Source organism: Colias philodice, chromosome 21 (assembly GCF_061535455.1).
Source record: "Colias philodice isolate Cphi_HAF_F1 chromosome 21, ilColPhil1 Martin Lab GWU primary, whole genome shotgun sequence".
NCBI lineage: Eukaryota > Metazoa > Arthropoda > Insecta > Lepidoptera > Pieridae > Colias > Colias philodice.
This window is the reverse complement of record NC_143106.1, coordinates 5,380,904-5,399,028: the sequence shown is the minus strand read 5'-3', so window position 1 is coordinate 5,399,028 and position 18,125 is coordinate 5,380,904. Positions and strand designations below refer to the sequence as shown.

General features: G+C 35.9%; 1 protein-coding gene across 5 annotated transcripts; it reads left to right on the top strand.

Annotated features, from left to right (window-relative positions):
- Positions 1-1,746: 1,746 nt before the first annotated feature.
- Tao (Serine/threonine-protein kinase Tao) lies at positions 1,747-17,741 on the top strand. Of its 5 annotated transcripts, none has more exons than XM_089708953.1 (21): positions 1,747-2,155; positions 2,340-2,423; positions 3,325-3,554; positions 4,670-4,787; positions 7,068-7,331; positions 7,416-7,538; positions 8,061-8,301; positions 8,585-8,721; positions 9,039-9,112; positions 9,761-10,011; positions 10,394-10,500; positions 11,058-11,228; positions 11,879-12,090; positions 12,538-12,688; positions 12,982-13,094; positions 13,324-13,450; positions 13,608-13,709; positions 13,943-14,077; positions 14,759-14,917; positions 15,409-15,527; positions 16,128-17,741. In XM_089708953.1, the coding sequence occupies exons 3-21, from the start codon at positions 3,331-3,333 to the stop codon at positions 16,249-16,251; spliced, it is 2,952 nt and encodes a 983-aa protein (XP_089565079.1). In that variant the 5' UTR covers positions 1,747-2,155; positions 2,340-2,423; positions 3,325-3,330; the 3' UTR covers positions 16,252-17,741. The 5 variants fall into 5 exon arrangements, with proteins under 5 accessions (XP_089565079.1, XP_089565078.1, XP_089565075.1 ...); XM_089708952.1 differs by having other exon boundaries at positions 9,719-10,011; positions 11,061-11,228; XM_089708949.1 differs by having other exon boundaries at positions 9,719-10,011.
- Positions 17,742-18,125: the final 384 nt, after the last annotated feature.

Sequence of the window (18,125 nt, the reverse complement as noted above, 5' to 3'; positions counted from 1 at the left end):
ACTTTGTTTTCTGACAAAACTCTACCAATAGCAAACTTTTATTAGGTACTGATTGTATGTGTATTACTTAAAGTTTAACTGACTTTGTAAAATAATAATACTAAAATAAATGGTTTTGTTGTTTTTTGATTTGGCATTTTTATTTAAAAGAATACGATTAACAGTTGAGTCTCTGTTAAATGTTGGTAACTTTTTATGTATAATTCACTATTTATTTTTCTACCAAGCCATCGATATCGGTATCGGTATCGCCGATACATTACTACAAATATCGGTATCTGTATCGTATCGGCAAAATCATGTATCGTTACATCCCTAGTATTAACAGACGTTCGAACTTGGTTCGACAGGACCTCCGCACTCGTGCGGTGCGATCGACTCGCCACACGACCGCACCGCACCAGTCCAGTCCAGTGCTTTCCGTGCTACTGGATAGCGAGGACATCGCACTATATGTTTTTAGGCCCGAAAAAGTGATATTCTTGTTATATTGGAAACTAGCGACCCGCCCCGACTTTGCACGGGTGCAATGGCGGCCGGCCGGTACCACCGCAAACGCTACGTCCCGCAATTTTTAAATCTGTAATATCTTCGAAAATATTCACTTAAATTATACGGTGTAATATATATATAGATCTACAAGAGAACCATCCTCGTACTTCAAGGTATATAATAAAAAAAGAATTATCGAAATCGGTTCAGCCGTTCTCAAGTTATGCGCTTACCAACACATTTTGCGATTCATTTTTATATTATATAGATGAACAATGTATTCAAGGTATTTAATTGATTAAGGATTCATGCTGTATTGGTTAAAATCGCTTCGAAAATTAACCATTATATTTTGTCGTAAAAAGTAAATGACAAAAAAAAGTTATTGTGGGTTATCCCTAAGAGATAGACATATACCATCACGGCAATGACTCTATTATACTAGTAGACGCGGCATACGCCAACATCATTGCACTAAAAACAGCGTAATTAATACGTCATACCTACTTACTAACGCACTATATGGCCCTATACTCCGTCCGATCGCTCCGAGAAAGGGAAACAACATGGATGTCAACATACGCCTTATCTGTTATTAGAAAGAGATGAATATAGAATCTGAGTTACACCTTTGTTAATTTTCGTCAATGGGTCGAGCCGCGAGCGCGTACGAGGTAGCGTGAAACTTGGGCACTTAGCTGAGTTTTTTCTTGCCAAAATAGAGAGCGGGTAACGTATCTAAAGCTTTTTTATATATCATAGCCATCACGGACTTTTCTGTAGACCTTTTCAATGTGTACAATACTTAAACGATTAGTTATATCAGTCATATCATAAATCTTTGTAGAGTTCTAAAATTTATATTATTTATCTTTTTTCAGTAATAGCCACGTCATCCGAAGCCATCGCCATTGATGACGATCGACTGACGTCCGTTTTGTTTGGCGGTAGAACTGTGACTAAAGCGCCGTCTGGTGCGATCGCCCGGACACACGCGCGAATTTAGTACGGTCCGCACCAAGTTCGGAAGAAAAAACCATCGAACCGACCGCACCGTCAATAATAATAATTATGTCCGGCGGACTACTGTACACATGATCGAAATATGGCCCAGAGCGCACCAAGGTCACGGTGCGGCCCGTACCATATTCGAACGTCTGTTAAAACTTTAATAAGATTGTGACTGAAGGACTTGTATCCATGGTTATGAATAAATTATTAAAAAAAACCTCTATGTGGAATTGGATAGCAGTCAACACTAGGAGGCGCTAGTAATTAAAGTCACTGCAATTATTTTTCAGTACCTACTTACGGGAAAGTAAATAGATTTCTTTAAAAATTGCTAAGAAACAAAATGATTAAATATAATGAACAATGATAAGTGTTAAAGTGGCTGTAAAGTGAGTGAAAACAGTGATGAGAATAAATAAACAGTGTGCCTTATAAAACAAAAAGCTATCATCGCGTTCTATACCCAACGCCATTTTGAGGCGAATTTTTGTATTGTAAGTGCCAAGTATTTCGCAATAATTTCAATTTCCACCCCCGAAAAGGGGTGGTGCAAGAAGATATTCACATTGGTTGATGTGAAAAGAGTATCTGTGGGCGGTAACCCAGAACGAAACGAATCGGAGACGGGAGCTGCGAACGTCGATGTCCTGAGGTAGGTTGGTGTCGATCCTCTCGAAGGTGGTAATTGGATTATATTTTAATATATTTTAGACTTCTTGTTATTAATAAATTAAATGTTCATTTAAATAGGGAATAGCGTCATTTTTTTATATAATTAGGGAGTCGAAGGAAAACATGGCGATGTCTGTTATCGGTGTCGTTTCCGACTTTTGCAGATAGCGGTTGCGGAGGATGGCCCCAGGCGGCAAGAGCGCTCTAATTAACTGACGGACGCTGCCGGCTTACAGCTGGCGCAAGCTGTAAGTCGTATTTCCTCATAACACTTTATCTTTGATTAATCATGATACAAATATAATAAAATAGGAACATACATAATATTATCCTTGTATGTTACATTACCAAAATGCTACTAAATTGGCAAAACATAGCCTTTAATTATTTTTCATAAGCAAAATGTTAAAAAAAAACAATATTGGTACAACAAAGTTTAAAAGTATTATAACCTTAATTCCTAATCTTAGCTTTACACATTTACACACTTCAGTTCAGTACACGATTTTAGTTCAAATATTCACATAGTATTTAATTATATCAAGTAAACTTAAAAATAATATACATACCTACTGGTATAGAATATTAACCAATTATCATTTTTTTTATTTTTAATAAAGAAATAAAAATGCATATTTTTTTCTGAATCATGTACAATTTTTACATTGTGACTAAATAATGTATCTGACATAACACATTTCTCATGTTTTGTCTTTTTTTTATAATACTACTTTGCTGGTTCCATTCACAAGTTAAATCATTATCAGTAGATATCCCTTATTTAAAAAAAGACACTGTTAAAATTAACCCTAGTAATCATTTAGTTACAGTAAGACTGTAAGTTTGACTGCAAAGTAACTAAACTGAACACAACAATTGCATAAAAGCATAATTTTAACACATTATGAAGGTCTCATGTATTACAATAATGGAATAAAACTAATAATATTTCCCATTATTTGCTTACTTTAACAATTTTTTTTACATATATGTAGTTGTAAAAACAATCCTATAAGATCCTTATAAATGAATGTTGAAATTACACAGTATGTCAATTATTCAAACAGTACTCTTACATAAAAGGTATCATTTAAAGTAAAGCCAGTATCTCTTTACTCTCCCTAAACTGTAGTATATCAAATATTACAGAAAAAGATGCCTCGACCAGGCAGTCTTAAAGATCCTGACATAGCAGAGTTGTTTAGTAAACATGATCCTGAGAAAATCTTTGAAGATCTCAGGGAGATTGGACATGGCTCCTTTGGTGCAGTGTATTATGCTCGCTGCAACCTCACAAAGGAGATTGTTGCTATTAAAAAGATGTCCTACTTGGGAAAACAAAGCGAGGAGAAATGGCAGGACATCTTGAAGGAAATAAAGTGAGTATGGGAGTAAATTCAAAGTTATTAAAGTATAGTTAATATAATATTAAAGTTTAGCCTATCATCATCAGTATTCAATAATCTTATAATTCTTATTAAATTGTATCAAAAGCAAAACAAGGAATCAACATTGGCTTTTATATCAAAATTATTATAAATTTATATTTTACTTGGAAGTTAATCAATAATTGAAATATTGAGTCTACAACCTAATGCATTTTCAACAAATGAGGTTCACTTAAATTTTGTTTACGGAAAAAGGATTAGTAAATTGTAATTCATAAACTTTCAACAGCGTATCAATGCTTTCTATTGTCGAGCCAATTTAATAGGCAACATTTGACGTCTATCAATTTTATCATAGGGTGGTAACCTGCTTAAAAACATCGATTAAAGTGAATTAATCGATACGAACTTGAAACATTTGTCAATCGAACTTGAAACACATGTCAATAATTTATGATCATTTTTTTTATTTTTATTCCCAAGTAATCAATGCATTCGATTCTAGATGTCAGATTTCGATTTTTAGAGTAACGTCTCTGGTATTTAAAAAGAAAAAAGGTTTATTGACACAAAATTGTAGCGACGTCAGTTCTTTAAATCAGAAAGTGTTTATTATGTTTAGAATGGTTTATCAGTAAAATCAAATCCTAAAATTAGTTGTATCTGTCATTATTATTATAAATATGTAATCGTAATTGAAAAAAGTTAAGCAAATGTGCAGTTCTAACAAAACGAAATATCATGTTATTCTATGTCGTCGTTACTAGGTTACGTTGTTGAATTTTGTTGAACTGTCAAATGTTGCCTATTAAAATGGCTCTACTATAATGTGAAATTACAATATAAATAGTTTGAAGTACTGGATATAATCTGAGAACAACGTAGCCATATTTCAGGAACATTGTAATTTGTAGATGAGATAAATCATCAATCTGTTTGTTGTTTGCTGTAAATAGCATTCATTTTCTTGATCATTTTGATTTCTAGAACAATAATTAATTGCAATTACAATAGTTGGAAATTGGAATGCAAATTTGAAATTCTTTATATAAAACTAGTAACAGCATTATCTATTGTTATGTTCTTATAAATGATTTTGTTGACAGATTTCTCAAACAATTGGAGCATCCCAACACCATTGAGTACAAGGGATGCTATAAACGTGAACACACAGCATGGCTGGTTATGGAGTATTGTGTGGGATCCGCTTCTGATATTATTGAGGTAAATTATCATGGCTTTTCTCTAATTGTTCTTGAACTATATAATTGAAGTGAAACTTCTTTAGAACCGCTGAGATTAAAATTACAAGGTCGCGTCATGGAAAACCGTCACGTCATGCAGTAAGGCGACGATTTTGTTATCTTTGGATCTTGCCAAAGAAGTTTCACTTCTGACGCGTGTGCTTGGGACACAGATTTTTTTAAATTTGCAAACCTTACCATTTCAATATAAAACAAAACATTCTCTTACTAAAAATAATTAAATTATTCAGAGAGATTTAAAAATTGTATTGGTAAGTTTTCATAGATTACTCAATTAATATTTCATTTTCATAAAAATTGTCAGATGTACCCTTAAAAAACTTTTGGCCAATTAAATAAAACATTCAAAGATATTATTTTTTACAAATTGTTATAAGTTATAAACATTTCACTTCATGGAAGTATTATTATGTACATCACACACAGATCTAACCACCTGTGCATTACATTTTAGAACAATTATTTGGCACTGTGATCCAAATAATTGATCTGGTGGTGGCAATACTTTTTAGCATTTAATGATTTATTATTTCTATCACTACTGATTTTGTATATGTAAATGCATTACTGTGAGAGGTGTATTACATATCATAATCAAATCAAGTCTACAGTTATAAAGTGACTTTCCTCCAAGCAATAAACTACTCTTTACTGAAACTTCTGTTTCAATTTATTCAAGACATTATATTTATTGATGATTACTCAATGATGACATCACTTGCATTTAATAAATCACTCTAAATAACTGGCTTCTTTTTGCACTCCAGTTTTCATTTATTGAAAGTAGACATATGCATTAAAAAAGTATAATGTTCTTATAAATACTATCACAAGTGAAAAATTAAACATGCAAGCCTTATGAGAAAGTGTGACTATTGTGTTGTTCTTGGTAGCTTTTATCGATTTCTGTGAAAAACATAGATGTAAAAAAAATATTTCCGCGTCGATCCGTTATTGTATGCGGTTCAGAGACATTGAGTTTCTATTCCTAATGTAGCCGACGTTTTCATACGAATTTGCATTTAATCGTAATTATTAAATCCGTAAATACGAAATTAAACGAAATAAGAATCTGATAAAACTATTCACTTTTTGCAGCCGAAATGAAATCATGATTTCTACGAATTGTAATCTACTACTGAGACAATCACTATACCTTTTTGAGTCATCAAACCCTCTTCGTATTTAGTGTGTCGGATATAATATTATATCTTATGTTATATTTATCACTATATTATTGAAGGCGGTGTATTCATTTTTGTTAGGTGTAATTTTCAATTTACCTACTTCATTTTATATTAAATTAGCATTACTGAACTGAAACTTCGCCGTGCTTTTGGTCTTACACAAATGACATAATTAGAGTTCGTATTATGTAAGGAGTTGAAGACTGTAAATAGTTAAGTTAGGTTGGCTAAAAGCTATGAAAAACACTAAAAAATATGAATAGCTTAAAAAAATGCACGTGGTTTCTTACGTAATAAAAAAGAATATTAATTTTGTGACAGACGACTATAATTAACTTTTAAATTACTACTTCTATACATCTATACATCTATACATCTATACATCTATACAAATATTATAAAGAGGAAAGGTTTGATTTTTTGTTTGTTTGTTTGTTTGTATGAATTGAATAGGCTCCGAAACTACTTGGCAGATTTGAAAAATTCTTTCACTGTTGGAAAGCTACATCATTTCTGAGTGACATAGGCTAGGTTTTATCCCGGAAATCCCACGGGAACGGGAACTATGCGGGTTTTTTTTTGAAAACGCGGGCGAAGCCGCAGGCGGAAAGCTAGTTATGTTATAAAACTTGCGGAAATAACTTTCAGTTTGCTACGCTTAAAGACTTTCATGCCGAAACCACTGAACCAACTTTGATGAAAATTAAAACCAAGATACTCAGACTTAGAAAAGGTTATAAGGCAACTAATTTACTATCGCTATGGAGGACTCTTTTTTAATATTATGTAGGGATTACAATAATAATTAATGGCACCATTATACAATATAGGTACTTTGTTAAAAATGTAACTGTACGAAAATATGAAGCTATGATTCAAGACAACATGTTTTACGTAAACTTATTCTTTTGAATACACTAATTCTTTGCTTAATGAGTGAAATCTTTATGGTATGAAAATTGATTGGACAAAATTGTACCGTACCCGTTTTTTGTTTACACGATAAATAATGAATAAACAACGCAATATTACAATTAAGATTTATCGTATAGGTTCACAAGCGACCACTACGAGAAGAAGAAATTGCTGCAATATGCGAAGGCGTAGTATGCGGCTTATCCTACCTCCACAGTCTCGGCAGAATACATCGTGATATCAAAGCTGGTAACATTCTGCTCACCGAGAACGGTACTGTGAAGCTGGCCGACTTTGGAAGCGCAAGTATTAAGTGCCCGGCGAATAGTTTCGTCGGCACGCCTTATTGGATGGCGCCCGAAGTTATATTGGCCATGGATGAAGGAGAATATGATGGAAAGGTTGGTATCTATTAGTACCTAAATGTCCAAAATTATGCTTAAATAAATTGATGATGTCTTATCTATATCATTTTTGTGATACAGGTGGATGTATGGTCTCTCGGTATAACGTGTATTGAGTTAGCTGAACGGAAGCCGCCATATTTCAATATGAATGCAATGTCAGCATTGTATCATATTGCACAAAACGACTCGCCTACACTACAAGTAAGTTGAATTGACAAATATATTAAAGATCGCGAACAAATATTATTTACGAAAAAAGGTCAAGATAACAATGATTCTTATTATCTAGATTAATTTTCATCATGTTTTACAATTTGTCTTCAAGTAAGATATTGTAAGAATACTGGATATTTTAAACATCTTCCATCAATAACCGCTACAACACTACAACGATTTCTATATATATTTACTGCATGATTTCAAAGACTGACCACATGACAAACTTATAAAAGGCATCCTTTTGTGTCTTTAATGTTTTATTTTTATATTTTACTAGCGGTCCGCCCCGGCTTCGCCCGTGGTTCCCAGATGTTTAAACTATCCTATTGCTCAAGTTGGATCGAAACTGCACATGGTGTGTGAATTTTATTATAATCGGTTAAGTGGTTTAGGAGTCCATGGAGGACAAACATTGTGACACGAGATTTATATGTACATATATATTAAGATTTAGAATTAGTCTTTGAGGTGTGTAAGTAATAATTTATAAATGTGTTATCCCAGGCACCAGAATGGACGGACACGTTCCGCTACTTCGTGGAGGCGTGCCTGCAGAAGAACCCGCCGGACCGGCCGTCGTCCACCAAGCTGCTGTCGCACCCGTACATCACGCGGCCGCGCTCGCCCAACGTGCTCGTCGACCTCATACAGCGCACCAAGGCGGCCGTGCGCGATCTCGACAACTTGAACTATCGCAAGATGAAGAAGATACTGATGGTCGACGGGGACAATGAGAGCGCTATCGGTGAGTGGAGATTTGATTAAAAAATAATAACTATGGTGTTGTAGTTGTGGTGTCGTTTTGATTTGTGTGAAAATTTAAATAAAATTTAAATTTTTTGAAAGACTAAAGATAGGGTATGGTTGAGATTTGACCACAATCTCACATTTTTATATCCTTGTTATAAGCCACATAATAGTTACAGGAACTTGAAATATGCAACTGTGGAGTGATTTATATATCCTTACGCAAAATAACTAATACTTTCCTTAGGAACTACATTAACTCAATATCTATTGGTACGCAGGTGACAGTGAGGAAACACCAGAAGAACCATCGGGTGGTGACAGCTCGAAGTCGAATTCTGCGACGTCGGAGCACAGCGCGGCCGGCGCGTCCAGCCAGAGCTCGTCCTCTGGCAGCCTGAGGAGGAGGCCTCATGCTGTGAGTTTACACTTTTTTTTTATTGTCAATAGGGAAGCGCTTGAGCACAATCTCGCCTGATGTTAAGCTAATATTATGGTACACACCTTATTGAAAATTAGGGATTAAAATGCTAATGGGATTATTTATCATGGAATTAAGTTTTAATCTGTATATGGCCCAGAATTAATTTTGTTATGTATCTTGATGATGGCATATATTATGTTGTCATAAACACTTTATTATTAACATACATATCATCATGATTTTTATTAATAATCAATTAAGTCTTAAACACATGAGAAAATTTTTAATATAAATAAAACCTATCGTTTCAGATGAACGCCAATCACCAGAATCAACAACAGCCTGTGTACCAGCAGTACAATCACCAACCATCTCATCAAACAAGGTATAGCTTACATTCTATTCACTGTCTACTTTACTTCGCTATTTTTCATTGCTTCTGTTATTCTTTAGTGTCAATTTGCACAAGTTATGCATGTAATGTGTATGAATATGAAGCTTTGTATATTGTAGACTGTAGTTTTGTCAATCTATGTTAAATATAGCAATGTCAATTATTTTCTATTCATATTTAAATTTTCTATCTGCATGCTAAAATGTTAAATGTAATTATGGATGTTTATTAGAATTTCTGCTTTATATTGTAGTTTAGTATTCATGTTTGTTGCTTAATGTTGTAGATATTAAATGAAAATAGAAATTCTAGTAATAAATGCACTGATATAGTAAAAGCAACCAGATCCTGTCCAGTCCTGTTAAACATAATTTTTGAAAATTGAGTGTAAAGTTGATATAGCTAGTGTAAAGTAGATATAGCAAAGAAATGAAAAAAATAAAAGTCTTTTACTAGTTTATATTATTTATGTATCTGGTTGCTTAAACTATCAATAATTTAATGTAGTAGTAACGTTAGTAGCTTTGCACTGGCCGCACGGCACGCACGCCACGCACTAGCGCTAGCACTAGCCCGCCCGTATTCCGATCGTTGCAGAGCACGCAAGCGCTGGTATAATTCATGTTGGTGTTTACGCAGAGGCGAGAGCCCCGCGTCGCACGACGACTACGTGAACAGGGAGGTGCTGCGCGACTACGCGAACCGCGACTCGCTGTGCGACGACTACGGGGACGACTACGCGAACCGGGAGGCGATACGCGAGGCCCAGAGGGAGAGGGAGCGCGAGCGGCAGGCGAACGAGTACCGCGAGTATGTGAACGCGCCCGCCGCGTGGCACGACGCGCCCGGAGACGATAATAGGAACACGCAGCGCAGGCAGACGCATAGAGGTACGCAACTCATAGACGCGTTATAATATTGATTCCTACACTGGCAAATAGTCCAGTCTTATTGCCATAAAAACGAAATTTAAATCCTGTCAAATTAACTATCCAATTTGCAGAAGTGTTACATTATTTTTATACAATTGATATACATATAATAGATACATAGTGGAATTTAAAAATTGAGGTCTTTTTATATACTCAAAAAATTGAACCTTTTTATGTGCTCAATGTTATGGTTTTACCCTTTTTGCAACGAAAATAATTAATGTATTAGCAAATATGGCTCACTGCAATTAAAGCTTAAATAAATACATGAATTTAACATCATAACAATATTATTCAAAAAATAACCCACAAAATAATTGCTCTAATTCTGCTGTTTTAGATGTATCGTCAGTCGCGATATCGTTGGTGTCGGAGCACGGCGCAAATAACTTCGCTACAATAAGAACAACCAGTATTGTCACTAAGCAACAAAAAGAGCATAATCAAGTAAGAATATCCTAATTCATAATAATTTGCTTTTCAAATACATTTTTAATTGACTTTCATACATATTTTTATTGCATTAAAGGCTGATTTTTCAATCCTTGGTTAAAACTTATTCGTCGAATAATGTATAAAACTACCATTTTATAAACGTATTCTACTTGCCCGTATTTGACAGTTTACGTGACATTTTAATTTTATCGTGTAATACTTTATTGGACGGATAAGTTTTAACCAAGCATTGAAAAATCGGCCCTAATTGTATCATATATTGTAGATTTTTTTACCTTCATGTATTTGACACTTTGTAATCGAAAATGACCTAGTTTTCAAAGAGGTACAAGTTTAAATTAAAATGAATGTAAAACTGTACATACCCACTTATCTTAAATTGAAACTGAACTGAGAATATATCATTTAATAACTTAGGCCCCAGAACCACAGACACAATAGAAAATCTATTGTGTCGTGGACCGATCGGGCCGTTCGGGGCTCAATAGGTTAATGGAATCGTAATGAGTGTATGCCGCACACGTGTTACTAGAGCGCACTGGTTCCAGGAGATGCACGAGCAGATGTCGGGCTACAAGCGCATGCGGCGCGAGCACCAGGCGGCGCTGCTGAAGCTGGAGGAGCGCTGCAAGGCGGACGTGGACGCGCACAAGGCGCAGCTCGACCGCGAGTACGACGCGCTGCTGCAGCAGCTGTCGCGCGATCTCGAGCGCTTGCAGGTACCTTGTGCATCAAAAAAAATTGGTTGTCTGTAAAGTCGGTTTACTGACGATAGTTGAACGTGACAACGTCCGATTGTGCTTCTTTGTCGCTCGTTCCGCGCTCTCGCTTGCACTTCAAGTCTTACATTGAACGCCTCAGAGCGAGGTAACGCCGCATGAGTCATGTTTTTTCGTGCGTGCAGCCGGCTCTATCGAATTATAAGACGTTGTCACGTCAATAATACTGAGTAATAAGTAGCTTGTGGTAAATCTTTACCTAATTATTTTACTATGGTGGTACTTACCTTAGAAATATTATTTGGTAAACATGTATTACCACATGCTCAGTACTCAGTAATAGAGGTTCTGCAGTGATATTTTAGCACAGTGGGTGTTGACTGAAAGACTGAAATAATTTTAAATAGATTGAATGCAAATACATTTAGACTTTTTGTTATAGACTGCTTGCACAGTATTTACGACATGTATTTACAAAATATGCTATTCAACATTAGTCTTATTAGCATCTATCAGAATTAAAATTAAGTTGATGTTCTACTATACTTATTTATATTCTGAAGTTCAGTCGAAAACGCTCTTAAAATAGTAATAATCCGAGAATGTAAAGTAATAACTTTAATTGAAAACAATATCATTCATTTTCACAGACAAAACACGTACAAGAGCTAGACCGCAAGCAGAAACAGAACGCGGCGGCCGAAAAGAAACTGATCAAGGATATAACGGCGCGGCAGGAGCAAGAGCGGAAGGCGTTCGAGGCGCAGCGCAAGCGCGAGTACAAGGCGAACAAGGAGCGGTGGAAAAAGGAGCTCAGCATGGACGATGCCACGCCGAAGCGACAGCGGGACGCGACGTTGCAGTATGTAGTGTCCTACTATAATAGTAGTCTTACTATTTTGCTAATAATATTATAAGCAAGGAAGTATGTAAGAATGCATGGAAATCTTTCTTTGCGATTTGTCGCAAAGAAAGATTTCCATGCATTCTATGGTTTGCCATAACATGGATTTTTATGATATTTGGCAATGTAAGGTATAGAAATACTTAACATAGTCAACGGATGAAACCGTGATCTGATCCAGGCCATAGTACAGCCACTTGCTCAATTCAAAATTTTTGGTTAGATTGTAGTTAGAAATCTTTGATCCTGTGTCGGTCTTGGAATTTATTTCAAGTTAAAATCTACATTTATAGCTAGCTAGGTTTATCCCACGAATATTCCACCAGATGTCATGTTATCAACTGGATCAGTGGTTGTTATAAAAGTGTGAATTATATCTACAACAAATTCCGTTTACATTTTCAGGTCACAAAAGGACAACATGAAGCAGGCGGAGGCGGCAGAAGAGGCGCGGCTGGTGCGGTCGCAGCGCGAGTACCTCGAGCTGGAGCTGCGCCGCTACAAGCGTCGCCGCATGCTCGCGCTGCACCACAAGGAGCAGGAGCTGCTTAGGGAGGTGTGTACGATATTACTATATACATGGAAATGTTAATTTAGTGCGGCTTTTTTTTGTATGGTGGTGAACGAGTAAGTGTTGAACTGTGATCCTAGGAATTCTTGGCTATACGTATTGTTTATCCATAATATTCATCTTTATACATTTTCATGATTGACCTTTTAATAGTATCGGACGACGTCTCCCACGATACGACATATTATTGTACCCAAAACGTTACTAGTTATTGAGCACCATCGGTCTGTCATCATTTATATTTCTGTGTTATGAAAACTTTTTCTATATGTCTGCAGGAGCTGAATAAACGACAACAGCAATTGGAACAAGCGCACGCAATGTTACTACGTCATCACGAGAAGACACAAGAGTTGGAATACCGACAACAGAAAGGAGTGCATGCGTTAAGGTGAGGTTTAATTTACAATTTTAAAATGTTTTGTTAAAACTTGAATGTTTTGAACAATTTTCTTGTGAAAACATTACGTTATTATAAGTTATTGAGCAAAATAATTGTCCCATCAACAAATATGATACATACCGTATTATTGGATTTGCTTTGTATTCGTTGTTATTTTAATTTAATTGAAATTCGAGAAGGTTCAATTATACAATACTAATTTCAATAAATATAATAGGGAAGAACAGTTATCAAATCAACACGCGACGGAGTTAGCGAACCAACGCGACTACATGCAGAGGGCGGAACACGAGTTGAGGAAGAAGCATGCGTTACAGCTCAAACAACAACCCAAGAGTCTAAAGGTGATTATAGTTTTTAATTGTTTTCTATAGTATTACGTACGACCTTTTCCATTGTCTCCCATCCTTATCTATAATTTAAAAAAATCTAATAAGTGCATGAAATACCTATTGAAATCAAAAGTTTCCTGAAGTAAAATTGATTAATTTTCTTTTACAGCAAAAAGAAATGCAGATTCGTAAACAGTTTAGAGAAACGTGCAAAATACAGACGCGTCAGTACAAAGCACTTAAAGCGCAAATATTACAGACGACGCCTAAGGTAACATTTTTATCGGACTATTCATATCATAAAAATAAATTAATTAATTTAAAATTAAGAATTATTGTATAGTCCAAAACCCTTTTTGTTTTAAAAACAAGCTTTACTGTGTTATATTGTGTGATATACATATTTTAAAATGGTAACACTTATGGTCATTGGTCATGTCACCTAATAATCCGAAGTAAGATTTTACGAAAGCTTTTGTTTAACTGTTTAATGTGTGTTTACAGGAACAACAAAAGGAAGTGATAAAATCACTGAAGGATGAGAAGCGACGCAAGTTGGTGTTGCTCGGCGAACAGTATGACCAAAGTATTAGTGAGATGTTGCAGAAGCAGACTGTTCGCCTCGACGAGAGTCAGATGGTGAGTGGATTTGTTTTACATAAATATGTAATTACGTGCATTTATATATAAAACAATATGTAATGTTAAATATACAAATTGTCAAATCGTCGATTTTTTTTACAAACTGCTCATATCCAGCTTCGCGCAGCCGCCTATAAAATATGATAAGCAAGAGATGTTTTGTTTGATAACTACATATTATATTAATTGTATTATGTATATTTGGGTACACAGTGGTTGGGTAGAGCAGTGGTGGCTCAGTGGTGAGACCTTGGACTTCGAATCGATAAGTCCGGGGTTCGAGATCAGGCAAGCGCGCAGGAAATAAATTGATTTTTCAATTTATCTGCGCATGTTGTAACATCACCACTGCTCGAACGGTGAAGGAAAACATCGTGAGGAAACCGACATGTCGAAGAATCAAAAGTTCGACGACTTGTGTCATCCGCCAACCCGCACTTGGCCAGCGTGGTGGATTATGACCTGTACCCTCATAGGAGGCCCGTGTCCCAGCAGTGGGAACGCATATTGGCTGATGATGATGATGGGTACACATTTCTCTTTCAAATAATAAATATATGAATTAGGATCCACGATCAACGACGGTGTCGTTGTTCGCAGTTCGAAGGCCAAATAAAATGTTCATTATTGACAACTAATTGATGAGTTTATTCTACAAATAATTATGTCTATTTGCAGATGGAGTGCCAGCAGCTGAAGATGCAGCTGGAGCACGAGCTGGACATGCTGACGGCGTACCAGAGCAAGAGCAAGATGCAGGCGGAGGCGCAGCGCAACCGCGAGCGGCGCGAGCTCGAGGAGCGGGTCGCCGTGCGCCGCGCGCTGCTCGAGCAGAAGGTAATCATATATCAACATGTACAAAACAGAGTATGAGGTGGGCGAGCGCGGCCGCGTGATGTACGGGTGCGACAGCAGCTTGGTGGACGACGGCCGGTCCGGCGGGTTCTTCTGCAGGCACGCCTCCACGAAGTAGCGGAACGTGTCCGTCCATTCTGGCGCCTGGAGAAAGGACGTCTCTATATTAAAAAAAGCGTATGTCCCTAGCACACGTGTCAGAAGTGAAACTTCTTTGGCAAGATTCAAAGATACCAAAATCGTCGCTTTACTACATGACGTGATGATATTGCAATGACGTGACCCTGAAATTTTAAAGTAGTTTCACTTCAAAAATACCTTTATCTTAAATATATAAACGTGTGTGTGTATTAATATTTATATATTTGCAAATAATGATTTTCTGGTCAATTAATGGCCAATTCGTCCGGTTTTTTGAACGGTACCAATTTTGAAAACAACAAAATATAAACGTTTGTATATTCGCATTGCAGATGGAGTCTGAGTGCGCGCAGTTCGTGGCGGAGCGCGCGGAGCGGACGCGCATGTTGCACGACCGCCACGAGCGCGAGCTCGAGCAGTTCGACAACGAGAGCGCGAGACTCGGCTTTAGGTACGTCTTATATTATTATAGCCTTTATTTTATTGTAACGAATAATACTATCTTTATATTACATATGTACTTTCACATCAAAAAATTGCTGATAGTTCAAAATTATCTAGGTATATAGATTTATGAGGTTTACTGTCCTGATATAAGTATCGACAGCAAAACATTCATAAACAATAATTGCCTTAAAATTACCCACTTGACTGCAAACTGCTGTAAAACAGATGTGAAATGCTGTGATGCCTTATATTATGCAAAAAAAATTATTGAGGTGTCGACTCTAAATAACATCAATTATTTAATCACTACGACACATCGATTATACTCATTTTTATATTATTATTTGACGACGCGGTGGGCGCAGTGGTAAAGTAACTGCCTACTGAGCCGACGGTCCCGGGTTCGAGCCCCGGTCAGGGCAAATATTTGTGTGATGAACTCAATTATTTGTTCTTGGGTCTGGGTGTTATCTATATATGTATTTATAAATATTATATTTATCGTCGCCTAGTACCCACAACACCAGCCTTAATTGAGCTTACTGTGGAACTAGGTCGATTTGTGTAATAATGTCCTATAATATTTATTTATTTATTATTTCAGTGCAATGGCGATAGCGGAGGGAAGCCGGGAGGGCTACGGCGAAGAGGAGCAGTCGCTGTCGGGCTCCATGCTGTCTCTAGCACATAGCAATTCCTCAGCAAGCTTCCCCGCGGGCTCACTCTAATTTCAACCTTATCTCCTTGCAATAAGAACGAGGCAAAACACTATTTTAATATTACCCTTGTAATAGCGCTACGCCAATAGTCTCCGCTAACGATTTTAGTTAGCTTTGCTAAATTACTAAATTTCATAGAAGAACATAAAGATCCTAAGATATAAATGGATAAACACATTGTTGCGGCATTTGAAAATGAAATTTTTCTTCACTTCTAAGGTTGTCGATTTAAATGGCTTCTAATGCCGATCTTGCATAAATCCATATTTAATGAACATTCGGTACATATTTCAAAGTATACACATTCAGAATGTAAGTATTACACAAATATAACGGTTTTATAATGGTTTAGTTGAAGTTCGCAGACGGTTAAAGCTTTGTAGTTGTGCGTGATAGATTGCTATACTTAGATAAAATGACAGTGGAATGTTGAAGAAATTATAATGCGCTGTGCCACTTTAAATTAAGATTTGTTCTAAATTCGATAAAAATCATCCATTTAAATCATTACCAGCGTATATCTATGATAAAAGTACAATTCACATCAAAATGTTTATTTTGTACTAGTGTACAATTTGTTGTTTAATACGGAAAAAATATAAACAGGATAAAAAACGTTTCTTGAAAAACTCCATTCTGCATTTCATCTTCATTTGTACTGTTGTTGTTTTAAAATAAAATAAAAAATATTAGTAGTTTTTACCGTACAGGGTTGTCAACGGTATTATAAAATTATTAAAGTGTAAGAATTTTTCTTAATCATTTTGTGCATTATCTTGCTTCATTTTATGCTTATTCCATTTTATATCTGAGACTGTTCAGCCCTCCCGTTATATGCAAACAAGCGTTTTGTTTGCTTGTTTGTTTGTCACACAACTTGAAGCAATACCTCGTTCTCTCTAAGATGAAAAATTTGCACGGTTTTTATTGTGACAGCACGCACGTGTTTTGTACATGCAATTTTTGTATTTTTTTTATCATAGTTATTTTTTTGTTAACTGTCTTCCAAGAGTATGTCAGTATTCGTCTAGCCAATATCTTGAAGAGAGGGCATTTCCTATTATATTACACCATTAAGTTTATTGCACTCCATTATTGATTTATTTGTGTGTATGTAACGGTATTTTGACGATGTTTTATATTGAATGATTTGAAAATTTTATGATTTTTTTAAACATAAAATAATGTAGGAATGTTTTATTTAAATACGCTGTTGCATCTCGCAAACTTTTTGTATATTAATGAGGGTGTGTAAAAATGTGTGGATTATATAACGTGGACAAGAGACGCTTTTACTAGATTTTACTCACGAGAATTTGCTCCGCCGTTTACGATGTTCTCTCTAGATGGAAAATTGTTTTGGTGATTCCAGATTATTCGATAGCTTCTAATTTCGGGTCGACGTCGCGCTTCAACCAACGAATTTTATTCAAAGATCAAAATTAGACCGTCCAAATTAAATATCCGCGCGGCAAACGAACGACGGAGCCAATTCACACATAGAGCATGTTGTTCTCTTTACTAGTTCTCTCAATCTATCTTGTATAATATCGTAGGATATCGTAAGTTTATAGTTGTTTTAGTGAAATTTCCATCTTGATAGTTTCGCATTACTCAAGATCGAGAAGTTGTCGAAACGACCCGAAAGCGTCAAGTGGTATTCTAAGGTAAACTTTGTAGTGTAGCCGAGCAATGTTGATCCTCAAAGTGTACGCTTAAGATATTTGACGAAAGGCATTATGAGTTGCGTCCCGCGCGCCCCAGCTGCCGTCGAACGATACTGTTATTATTTAACGTTTAGATAGTCAAAATTTTAATCTTCATATCATTAGTTTTTACTTTAGGGGCAATTTATTCTCGTAGCGTACGTTGAATTTTTTAAC